General features: G+C 42.4%; 1 protein-coding gene across 3 annotated transcripts in view; it reads right to left on the bottom strand.

Annotated features, from left to right (window-relative positions):
* Positions 1-4,257, bottom strand: part of mpped2a (metallophosphoesterase domain containing 2a) — a 64,422-nt gene extending 60,165 nt beyond the window's left edge. Inside the window, exons 1-2 of one of the 3 annotated variants that reach the window (XM_065952648.1) lie at positions 3,713-4,257; positions 986-1,277 (exon numbers count right to left, since the gene is read on the bottom strand). In XM_065952648.1, coding sequence (XP_065808720.1) covers positions 986-1,098 — 113 coding nt within the window. In that variant the 5' untranslated portion in view covers positions 1,099-1,277; positions 3,713-4,257. The other 2 variants (XM_065952649.1, XM_065952650.1) reach the window with 2 other exon arrangements.
* Between the last annotated feature and the right edge of the window lie 8,270 nt (positions 4,258-12,527).

Genomic DNA, 12,527 nt, shown 5'->3' with positions numbered 1-12,527 from the left:
TCAGGAAGCTCCAAACTGCTGCGACAGGGAGAGGACACAAAGCATGCACACACTCAGCTGTGTGTTAAAGTCTGTCCACTGATAAAACACACACACACACACAGCGCTGTGATGTGTGTGTGTGTGTGTGTGTGTGTGTGTGGAGAGGGCTGATGGGTCACAGCGCCCTGACCCACTAATGAGAGGCAGAGAGTAACCACATCAGACAAGAGCAACGCTAAGTAACTGGTCTGATAAATAAATGAAGAGAGCCTTCTAATGCGGACAAAGTGTGCATGCACCGCAATGGCAGCATGACACAAATGATAACGTTTGACTACAGCATGAAGCGACACACGTCAGGGAGAAAAGGAAAAAAAAAAAAAAACCTCCTGAGTCAGAAAAGCTTGAACTCAAAAGTGTGTGAAACATCGAGAGCGTCAAGTTCTGCGGCATGTTTGTGAAACATTTTATCCTACACTTAGACAAAATGTCTTTTAGATTTCCATTACATTGTTTTTACAGTTTTTATTGTATCTGTCTTTGCTCAAATTTTGTCCTTACTGGCCACCATACTCTCTCTGAGCTTCAGCCAATTAAATCAAAGAACAGACACAGGCTCTGCATCAAACAAGCTCCTGATTGGCTTCTCGAAAAACAACTCAAAAACTTTCTACATTTCAGCTTTTTTTTTTGTTTTGGAATTTCTGAAATAAACATCTAATTGTTTATTTTTATTTTGGATTTCTTTAAAACATGTTTAAAACTCCACGCAAAAGATGAGTCAATGCACCAAAATATAGAATGTAAAATAAAATGGTTATAAAACTAATGAATCCAAGTGAAAACAACAGGAAGAAGAGTATTTTTAATGATTCACTTCTTTAATTAAAGTTAGACTTTTTCCTGAACCTGAATTAAAATGTCCTTGATTCTCATTTTAGTGTACTCTCTGATGGCAGGTGATCCACTGGTGTGTGAGTGAGTGAGGGAGTTTGGTACTTACATGTGGACGTGTGGAGGTTGGAAGCGGCTCTGGTTGATGTTGTAGTGTGTGAAGGCCTGTGTGGGGTTGGAGCTGTACTCGTCCACCGTGATGGTCGCTTTGCCATGAGCCATCCTTCCGCCGTTTGGACATGAGACGCCGTTCGTTCACCGGGATTCAGCAGCGAGCCGTGCAGCGGTCATCCTTCAGAGCCGCTTTAAGAAGTCCAGGAAGTCTCCCAGCAGCAGCAGCAGCGACGGGAGCAGGAGGAGCAGCGACCCAGCCGACCGACTCGACCCTGACACACTGCAGTCTGCAGCAAAAGGAGCAAAGAGACACATCAGCTGCTTCAAGCGTGAGCACGAGACATGCACCAGCAGCTTCTCTTTTTTTTTACACAGAACGACAGTCAAACGTCTGCAAATACATGTATGCATTTTTAATGTGCAAGAAATAAAATGCACAAGCAAAAAACAGGTGGCTGTAGGAGCTCAAGTGTCTCTGGGTTAAGGCAGAACAGCACACAATAGGTAATCAGATCCACATTTTCATACACAATCAATGCTGCAATTTATCTTATTCTGTGGTTTCTAACAGCACTAAGAGAAACAGAGCTTTTGCTTTTGCAGAAATAAATTCCTTGAGCAGCTCATAAACCAGTTTATAAAATCCCTAATTAGAAAAATGCTTCAAGATAATGAGCAAAATAACTCAACCTTTTCCAACAATATGCCACTCTGTGAGAATCTTTCCAAAAAAACCAAACACTTGATTGTTAAGGCGACAATTTACAATCTGGAAGGCTCATTTTTTTTGAATTTCTGCTCCGCTGCTCATAACCAAGCTGGCGTTAATGCAAACTAATATATTCAAATGTAAAAAAGTGCTGCAGGCAAAGCCTCACAGCCATTAGCCTGTTGGATTTAAACTAAGCAATAAGAATTAAAAAGCTGCAGGTGTAATTTCAGCCGAGGAAATTGCTGCAATAAAACAAGAAATTCCTCACGAAGCGTGCACAGGAGAACAGAACAAGTCCCCGCTGACATGAACACAAAACAAGTCAAAAAAATCCACTTTTTGTAATTTTGCAGGCCTGGTGCTCTAATTCTGTAATGAACCAGCGACAATTAACCTTTGCATAACCAGCTAAATCAGGCTAAAACAAAAAAAACACTCCCAACTCCTTATAGTGTGCACAACAGAGAAAAGCAGCCAAATTTCAGCAGAACAAGTGTGGTTTCTGCATCTCGAGAGTCACTCACCGGGCTCCTCGGTGTGTGTGTCTGTGAATGTGTGTGTGTGTGTGTGTGTGAGAGCTCCCCTCCTGTCTGACCTCCCTGACTGACAGTAAAGTGGCCACTGTGGAGCACTGACAGGCTTTTTATACCAGACTTCCTGATGAAGCCCCGAGCACCAGAAGTAGAAAAAAAAAAAAAAACGGGTAGAAAAAAAATGCCCTCAATTTTACAAGCCTGTAAAAAAGAAAAAGAAAAAGTCTGTCAATTTTTTTTTTTTTTTTTAAATGTAGGGTAATCATCAGCAGCTCCAGAGTTCACTTGGTGGTTAAATCCTGTGATACAGCAGCGAGAAGTTGCTTGGGAATTTTTTTTTTTTTTTTGAATCTGTCCCATTTAGTACCAAAGCATTGATTAGTGTTTTCTGGGTCAGCCTCCTGTGATGTATGCACAGTCAGTTTTATGCCATCAAGACATTAAAAGGAAAAGTGGGAACACTGAATTCGTGCAAATTATATTTAAAGAGGTTTTACTACAGCACAAACTCAGAAGATTGCAAAAGTTAAAATAAAACAACTCCAAATTCAATGACTCCTTGCTGCTGCTGCTGCTGCTGGCTGCACAAGTTTACAGTTATTCCAGGGCGTTAAAAAAATGAAATAATTTAATTAAAAGCTTCCTTTGCCTTGCACACACGTCACCCATTGCTATTATTTCTCCCGAAGGCAAACAACGAAAACCTGAAGTACTACTTCTCCTGCAGCCTCCCTGGTAATATTGCAAATGCAGGCCGAAAAACTATAGAGTTGTGTGCAGCATGCTTCACGGTCTCCTCGCCGTGTGCAGTCGGTGTGTGTGTGAGTGTGAGTGTGTGTGTGTGTCGGACTGTCTGTCTCTACCTTGTGGCTACAGTAGCAGCAACTAGCTCTGTAGCATAGCCTGCTAAACCTGCCCTGGCAGTGGATTTTTTTTTTTATTATTATGCAGGCTGCAGCTTCGCGCTGAGCTGTTTTTTTTTTTTTCTGTAACAGCGGTGCACACATTTGTCAGCTCTGTGGTCGAGCCCGGATCCGGATGCACACTGTACAGCTAACTTCACGAGGAGAAATCACTCCGGTAAGCAAAAAGGGGGCGAATAAATTGACCCTTTCTGATACCGTGCATGTACACGATGTGTGCTATGTAAACGCTGCATACGCTTGCAGAATTACACACACACACACACACATACACATAATAAAAAAAAAAAGAAAGAAAGGTCCGTGCGATCCTGAACTCTGCTCCTGGAATAATAATATTTAAAAAAATAAATAAATAAAAAAAACAACCCAAAGGTGGTCAGTGTCAGCACCGCCGCGCTAACCTCTTGCTCGTCCTCGTAAATGACAAGCCACCTTTTCACCGTCGGCTTTGTGTCAGGAATTTCTCTCTTTTTTTCCTTCCCCGTCTGCCCTCTCTTCCCCTCTCTCTCTCTCTCCGGTTCTCAAAGCAAAAGCAGGAAAGGTTGCTCTACCTTCGTCGTGTGGGGCTTTTTTTTTTTTTTTTTTTTTTTTTTTTTTTTTTTTTAATCTTGGCCGGAGGAAGAGTGTCGGGTCGGGGTCGCCCTCTACGCGGCGGCGGCGGCGGCAGAAGCAGCAGCAGCAGCGGCGGCGGCGGCGGCGGCGAAGAGACGCGGGTCCATGCGGCAGCAACAGGGGAGCAGGCAGGCGGGTTCGAACGCGGCCGGTCCGGGGGTTGCGGCAGTCTGGGCGGATAGGGCAGAACCTTCGACCCGGCGGGACCTCGGCTGGCTCCTGTGGAAAGAAACCAGACAAGAGAGCGAGGGGGAGAGAGAGCCGGAGAGGAGGGCGAGAGACACTGACAGACAACAGGCAGAGAGAGAGAGAGAGAGAGGGAGAGCGAGAGAGAGAGAGAGAGAGAGCGAGCAGCCTCGGTGTGACGGAGGGGGAGCCGGAGTGCAGTGAGTCGGAGCTGCCACTGGGGTCAGAGAGCATAGAGAGCAGGAGCGAGCACAACCCCCCGCCACCTCCCGTGCGCGCGCCCTCACCGGCGGGCACACGCGCGGTTGAGGCGCGGGATGGAGGAGGAGGAGGAGGAGGAGGGGGTGGAGAAAGGCGCTCGCGCAGTCCCGCGCTACCTCCGTGCTGCGTTCAGTTGCTGTTGGAAATAATACACTTCTTTTAAGATGTAAATTAAACAAGGGGGGGAAACAGAATAACTCGATGGTGATTGTTGCCTTGAAACACAAATTAGCCAGTGGTGTAAGAAGTGGGTATACTATTGATTCCCCCCCCAAATTTTTTATTTATTTATTTAAGTGACCCATCTAGCAGAGGATACACAGCCTCTGTTATGAACAGAGTCTTGCATATTTCATTAGTGCATACCAGCCAATTAGAGACAGAGTAGGGAGTGTCATCTCTTTACAAAAATTGCCAATCAATCAATGTTAGAATGAGAGGAGATTTAAATGTGGGTATACTCTGCATACCTGTGTATACCCTGCACAACACCACTGATATTAGGCTACTAAAAACAACACACAAACAAAGCTTTTTGGATATATATATTTAATTAATAATGAAATAAAAGCACAATTTCTGAGTATACGCTTCAGCCAGAACCAATAGTACTGCTTTAAGTAGGCTTCATAATGACTGATGAATATATTATTAATAATAATAATGCATTAATTTTATATAGCACTTTTCTAAATGCTCAAAGACATTGACATAAATAACCAAAAACAAACAAGTATATCTGTTGTGCGAATCAATAAATTACCATCATGTATTTGAGTCAAAACATATTGTCCTCCATAGCATGTTTTAATTGGCTACAAGTATATGGAAACATGTTAAACCAGTAGTTCAGTTCCTGTAACATTTATTATACACAAAAGACTGAATGTATAGTTTTTTTATACCATCAAAAAATAGGTGTTAGTCATTATGAATTGTTTAATTCATGTTTGATACGTAATTACCTGACATTTATACCAAGAGTTAACAAACAAAAGATATGATTTGCTGTTGTTCGTCATCCTGCAGCATGATTTGTCTTTTCACATGAATCTTTTACCTGCTACAGGCAGTGCAGCTTTATGACACAGCATCATAATAAGAAGGTAATTGATTATATCCCATTTTATTAGGCAGAATTCAATCTGTTTTCAGGCTGCACCTCGAACTCGACATCCACCGCCTCATTTGCAAACCATCAGGCAGTCTGAACCTAATCAATAATCTTGTGATGATTGACGCTAACAGGGAAATATTGACTCAATAGATGCATTTTTAAATTGTACTTTAAAAAAAATGATTTGAGGCATGTGAACAGCTCTTTGTTTGAACAGTAACAGCTCCTGTAGTGAAACACTGGATATGCATTTTCTGCAAACGCTGACCTGAAAATATTCCTTCATGAGATCACAGATGTGTGTGAAGACGATGCCAGACTCTAGAAGGTGTTGTAAAAAACCCATGATTAGAAGACAACATGGCCCCTCTGGGTTCACACGTAAACAATACTAATGAGTACCTGTGGGAGTCCTTCACACAACCTGAAATGGGGCCGCCGTTTCCAAACTGAGAACAACCTGCAACTTTGAGCAGTTGGGGAAACAAACAGCTTCCTCATCATCTGGTTTATCTCTTTTTATTATCAAGTCACTGGATTATATTTGAAGTCTGGGAGACATCAGTCTTCATACTCGATGGTGTTGAAATGCCTTAAATTAAAAAACTTTCTCAAACTGATCATATAATATTTGAATGCTCTTTTTAAAATGCTCCTCTTTGCAGCTTGCAGCTATGCTATTAATCTTTGTATTTACAAGGTCAAACTGAAGTTTCATGTATTCACGGTGCAGCATAACTTGACCCATTTCAAACACTGCAGCTTTTTAAAAAAGAAAAAAAAAAAACACCGGTCACTTTGTGAAGATATATTTTGAGCTCAATTGGTTGCAAACAAGATTTCTGAACTCTCAACCTTTTTAAAGGCTAATTGTTTTGTTTTTTTTCACTGCAGTTTTGTTCTTGCAGCAGCCTCATTGTCATTAAGTAGCCTTAGGCCTAAAGTACTACTACACCTCTGTTACCATCTCCGATAGTAGATCAGGGTTAGGACGAAAGACTCAACCAGCCATTCTGCAACAGTGCCAAACACAGGAGAGACAAAACCGTAGCGAAATGTCCCACCTTCAAGTGGCAGTCTTTAAGTTTCAAGTGATGTTAAAGTTGCCTGTTATGGTATGATTGTATGTTTAGAATAACAGAATTGACAGTATTCAGTGCAGAAAGAGTTCAGATATCACCGCAAAGAAAGATCATAGTTAAGATGCAAAGATTACATGAATATGTTAAAAATAAGAAATGTATATACTACATGCAGTCACAATGACACACAACACAAAAGCAGAAAATGTGAATATGTATGTGTGTGTGAGTAGGTGCAAATGTCTTTTTTAACACCTGTTGTGATACCAGCGCAAAAATACTACTAATACAATCGTACAGGTGATTCAGATTAAGCAAACAGTACATGGATAATGAGTAGGTTAGTTAAAATTCAGCAGTTAAGGGGGGCGCTGGTTGCACAGTGGTTAGTGCGAGCGCCCCATGTACGGAGGCTACAGTCCTCCAGGTGGGCCGCCCGGGTTCGAATCTGACCGTTGGCTCCTTTCCTGCATGTCCTTCCACACATACTCTCTTTCTCCCTGATTTTTGTCCAACAAATAATAAAGGCACAAAAGGCCCCAAAAAAACAAAAACAGCTGTTTTTTTTCAGGGTATGTTTTGTAATATTTTACTGAGAAGCAGCTTTTTCAGGGACGGGAAAACATACTCCATAATTTGCTGCCTCTAAATCGTATTAAAAAATGGACTCCTGCAAGTCAAACATTTGGGAGGATGAAGTTCTAAAGCTTGACAAGTTGAGTAAGAATGGACCTGGGAATTAAGAATAAAGTAAGTCTTGAAGTGCTCAGGGATATTCCCTTCACTGGATGTCTTATAAATAAAAAGACATATTTGACAAATGTGGGTTTTCAGTTGCCATCGAAACCGAAGTTACAATTTGCTCAGTGTTATTGCGTCTTCATGAGCCAGGAGCCGAGATTAAGCTTAAAATGAATAAGTTCTTCTTTGGCCTGACGCTGCATCATGCTTCTTAAAGGTCAGTAGAGTTTCTCTGTAAACCAAAGCACCAAAACGCCTCCCCCCTTCACGTGGTTAATGATGAATGATGCCATTGTCCAGTTCTGAAAAATGGATCCAACCCAATAATCTCATTTTAGTTCATGATTCATCATATCTGAGTACAATACAAAGGTAAGCCACATGTGCGTCACACGTGCAGAGTTGTATCAAAGCGGCTCTGGACTGAGGTATGCACACGCTGTTCATGATGACAGAGCTAAAATGAGCTTTCTCAGAAGCTAATATTGATGCTTCATGGCTCACACAAGCTGTCACACATCCTGTACTCTCAAGTTCAGTATGAGCCCTCTTATGAGCAGTATGAGGGTTCAGTGCCTTGCTCAAGGGCACCTCAGCAGTCCTCAATTTGATGAACCAATCACACCTCCCCGTCTCCCTGCTCGTTCTCTACCCCTTGATGCACTAGCCCACACTCAAAGCACGTCACCGATTGACGGAGTTTAGACGGTTTACTTCTTAATGAGACATGAGACGATGTAGTTTCTACACAATGCAAGCGGTGAGTTGAGGTCCGCTTTTGGCGCAACGGCGCTTGTGCATGTAAGTGAGGGGCGTGGCTTTTGAGGGAGCACAGAGGGGAGGGGGTGCAGACGGAGCACTGAGGGAATTCTACTTTCAAATAATTTTTCGAAAAATGACCGAACCTGCCTTTAATATAGAAGCTATATGAGGAGTGTTAAGAAGACTGTCAGTGGATAAAAGAGGTGTAAATCATCCCTTCGTATTTTAAACCTTCCATCATCTGGGCTCTGATCCTGAAAGCACAGAGAATAATGTTATTCACATCGATTTCGAGTAGTGTGATATAACTGATATTTGAAATAATGTCGTATCCGTACATTATTTCTTGACATTAAAGATTTGGAAAACACAATCGCATTACAAAAGAATAATTTCCATTTTTCCTGTTTGATATTTGTCCGTGGATGAAAGATGAATGATAGTCTTGAATTGCTGTCCATCACTGAGTTCAGCAGTGAATCAAATCAGCCAAAAGAAAGAATTAATTTGTCAGTTCCAAGGCTATACCTTTTAATACACTGATGGGATTTTTGATGAGAAAAGGCTGCGTGGGACAGTCCATAATGGACTCATCCGAGGGGCTCCGCCACATTTACATGTCTGCCAGTTCAGGCAGAGCCGGCGTTTTCTAATTTTACTGACATGCTTCAATTTCCTGGACCCATCAGCCCCGCTCCCCGCCGCCACAACAGCCGGGCGAGTCATTTCCATTTGACTTTTCTCTTATCTGCGCGGAAAAAAGCATTTCCATCTACTAGCCAGCGGGTGTTAATGTGAAAGCAGGGGTTTGAATTTTATGTGGAGAGGCCACATTTAAACATTTGACCGGCGTTTGTTCTCCGGGCTGCATAGAGAAAACTGATGATAGATAGGAGACCAAATGTCACAGAAGAAATGGCTTTTGCCATGAATGTTTTATTCAGCCGCGTGTCGCCGCGATCACATTTATACAATAGAAAATGTAAATGTTATGCAGAGTGTTAAAAAACACTATATATTTTATGACCTTCTATAAAAGAGGGTAAAATGACTTTCCATCCAAATAAGGCAGAAATGAAACACATATTTAATGGGAGTGGGAAATAGGACTTTCAGGAGGCAGAGGGTGATATTCACTTAACCCGCCGGCCGAGGCAGTTCATGGGCTCTAACCTGCTCAGATTTATGCCCGTCTGCAGCCCTGCCTGTCTATCCTGGATAAATAAAATGGAGGCCTGTCTGTCTGAGAGGCCCATCCACAGACGGGCAGCAGTTTTCTTACTGAAATGTTAATGTCATTCAGATTGATGGGAGGCAGATACATGGTTGCTGAGGGTATGGTGGGCTAGATACTGTTTTTTGTCATTGAAATGCACGCAGACAAAAATGTTTGCCCCTGAGCCTCTGCAGCACTCTTAAAGATGGAGCTGCTGCAGGAAACAAACAGAGTACAATCTCAAGATTTTTCCACTGCTTTTGCTCAATCTGGTTGTTATCGGCGAGAAAAAAAAGGCAATATAACAGTTAATTTTATTAGCACACAGAGTGCTTTTGTCCAGCAGAGCTTGAAGTGAAAGAGGGAGCCGGAGTGCAGGAGAGAAGAAAGGCGAGAGGGAAGAGAGAGAGGGGGGAGAGAGAGCACAGTGGCATGAAAGCCAAGTGTATTAATTCTCCTCCCATTCTCCTGCTGTGTTGTGATAGACTGAGTAATATGCAGGCTCACTTTCTATGCCAAAGGCTAGACGGAGGCTCAGAGGAGAGGACGCTCTGAGTCAGTCTCTCTCTGCTTCGCTTCCTCTCCGTCTCTTTCTTTCCAGCTCTTTAAACTTTAGCAATGTTAAACTGAAAAATAAAACACACACGATCACTTTATTTCCCCCTGAGGTGCAGATTTACCAGCAAACATTCAACACAATCCACCTCCCCTCTCACTCTCTCTGTCTCTCTCAGTCTCTCTGCATGTGTGTGAATCGGTCGATACAGTATAATTAGGAGAACACTGAGCCACGCCGGCCACCATGTGGAGTGACTGTGTATTAAATCACGTTAATTGATTTGCTGGAGTTCAAAAGAGGACAACATCAGATTGCACTCGGCCCTCGGCTGCTCCGTTGAAGTGGCTCCTGCTCGTTCAGGTGAAGACCTCGACACCTACACTTGCAATTAATCCACTGCTGACTTTTAATGTTTATGGTTCCTTTGTCCATTCTCTCATTCCCCACGGGGAAGAAAAACATGCCTTCAAGCCCAAAGGTTTATATACTGCATCCTAAATCTATACAACACCAAACTTCTAACAAGAGTTTCAGTGTTCAGTTTTTAGACGGCATTAAGGGAACATGGTGTCCAAATGTGCAGTGCAAAAGAGTACTTTGACTCACAGAGTCATGCATCATGTTTAGTTCTAACTATATTCCAGCGGCCTGCTGCACCAGCTAAGTGCAAGTTCTGTCTTTAGTTTTGGTGTAAAGTCCTCACTAAACCCTACGCTGAAACCATACACTGTAAATGATAAGGGATGGAGGTTTGAAGGAATAAGGTAAGAGTGAAGGAATGAAGGAATAAAGGTATGAAGTTAAGGGTGAAGGGATACATGGATGAGGATGGACTGTGGGGATGAATGGATGAAGAGCTGAGGGTAAGGGTGGAGGAATAAAAGATAAAGGTATCAGGGAAGGCTAAGGTAAGTGTGGAGGATTGAATGGATAAATGGGCGATTGGATGAAGATATGGGTGATGGGATGAATGGATGAGCATATGATGGTAAGGATGGAGGGTGAATGGATGGTCAGGATGGAGGATGAATGGATGGTCAGGATGGAGGGTGAATGGATGGTCAGGATGGAGGGTGAATGGATGGTCAGGATGGAGGGTGAATGGATGGTCAGGATGGAGGATGAATGGATGAAGGTAATGATCATGGGTGAATAGATGAAGGTATGAAATAATAAATGTAAGAGTCGAGGACTGAAGGGATATAGGTTGAGGGATGAAGAGCTGAGGGTAAGGGTCAAGGAAAAAAAGGTAAAGGGATCAGGGAAGGCTAAGGTAAGTGTGGAGGAATGAATGGATAAATGGGCGATTGGATGAAGGGGAGGATGAAGGTAAGGGTAAAGGAATGAAGGGATGAGGGTAAGAGTGAAGGGACAAACGGATGAGGTTGAGTGGAGGGATGAATGGATGAGGGAAGGCTGTGCGGATGAATGGATTATAGGGTGAGGAGATAAAGGTTGAAGGATGAATAGATGATGGAAAGGGAGGAGGGATGAATGAATGAAGGTAAGGATCAAGGGGCGAATGGAAGGGAGGAGGGATGAATGAATGAAGGTGGGGATGGAGGGATGAATGAATGTACTGTATGAATGAAGGTAAGGGTGGAGGATGAATGGATGAAGGTAAGGGTAAGTGGGGTGAATGGATGGATGACATCAATGGATGATGTCATGTTGTGCCGGGTACTTTGCTTCATGTTGCTAGGTGTGGAGCTCATGGTGGATTTATGTCGGGTCGTTGTAGATAATAAAACAAAGAGAACAGTCTAGACATGATGTTTTTGTTAAGTGTCATGAGATAACATTTGTTGTGAATTGGTGCTATAAAAATAAAGATAAAGAATGATATATTCAATGTTTGGACTCCTGATTCTCCAATATTGAGTCTCGGACTGAACTTCCAAGAAATGTTTCAAAAAATTAAGATTGCGATTAAATGAGCTTCACTAAATGATACGAAAACCTCTCAATAAACAGTTTTTTGGTTCACCATCACACTCGTCTGTGATAGTCAGGCGGGGTGGGTGAGGCAGAGGAAGAGGAAGAGGAGAGAATAACGAGGGGATAAAAGCGTGTCAGCAGGTCAGCTGGTCAAGCAGTGAGGGATCATCTTCCAAACACTGAGACTCAGTGAGAAAACAGAGCGACAGAAAGAGGGCAGACACATCGGATACAACACAAAGGATGAACAAAACAAGACTGACGGACTAAACAGACAAGATTAAACGGAAATTTCACCATGAAACATTGTTAAATCTGAAGTGTTTTGTGTATCTTTGTAGAAACTAAACATACAATTTGTCTAATCTGTAGTATTGTCCCTCTATAGATGGTGGATTTCTTTAAAGTGCTGCTTTTCTAGGATGGTTTCCTCTGCAGACCAGCATTTAAGGCAGCTTTGCTTTCACTATAAAGTCATATTTGGAGCCTTTATGTATAATGAGAAATAAGCCGTGTCTAAAATTATTTCCATGGTTACACATCTGTGCATACAAAACATGCAACACTTTGATCTATAACGAGTAATAAAAATGATATTTCAGACATTTATTAACACATGTGGCTTCAAGTGCATCTAACAAAAGATGGAGCCTTGCATGGTTGGATGTTGAGGACAAATTCCTGGGTTTTTTTTGTAAGGTTGTGTTTGGTGCATTATTGGCAGACAAAGAGGTGACAGTCAAATAAATTGCAGAATAATAAATTAAGTGCTCCAGATAGAAAATAAAGCACGATTTAATCCACCACAGCCCGACCACATCATGTGTCACAGCAGACAAAAGCCAACTGTCTCCTTAAAATGATGGTTTTTACGGAACTCATTTGCAACGGC

The sequence above is a fragment of the Labrus bergylta genome, chromosome 3 (assembly GCF_963930695.1).
Source record: "Labrus bergylta chromosome 3, fLabBer1.1, whole genome shotgun sequence".
In the NCBI taxonomy this organism is placed as follows: Eukaryota; Metazoa; Chordata; class Actinopteri; order Labriformes; family Labridae; genus Labrus; species Labrus bergylta.
The sequence above is the reverse complement of the archived record's forward strand: the minus strand, read 5'-3'. Positions and strand labels throughout refer to the sequence as shown.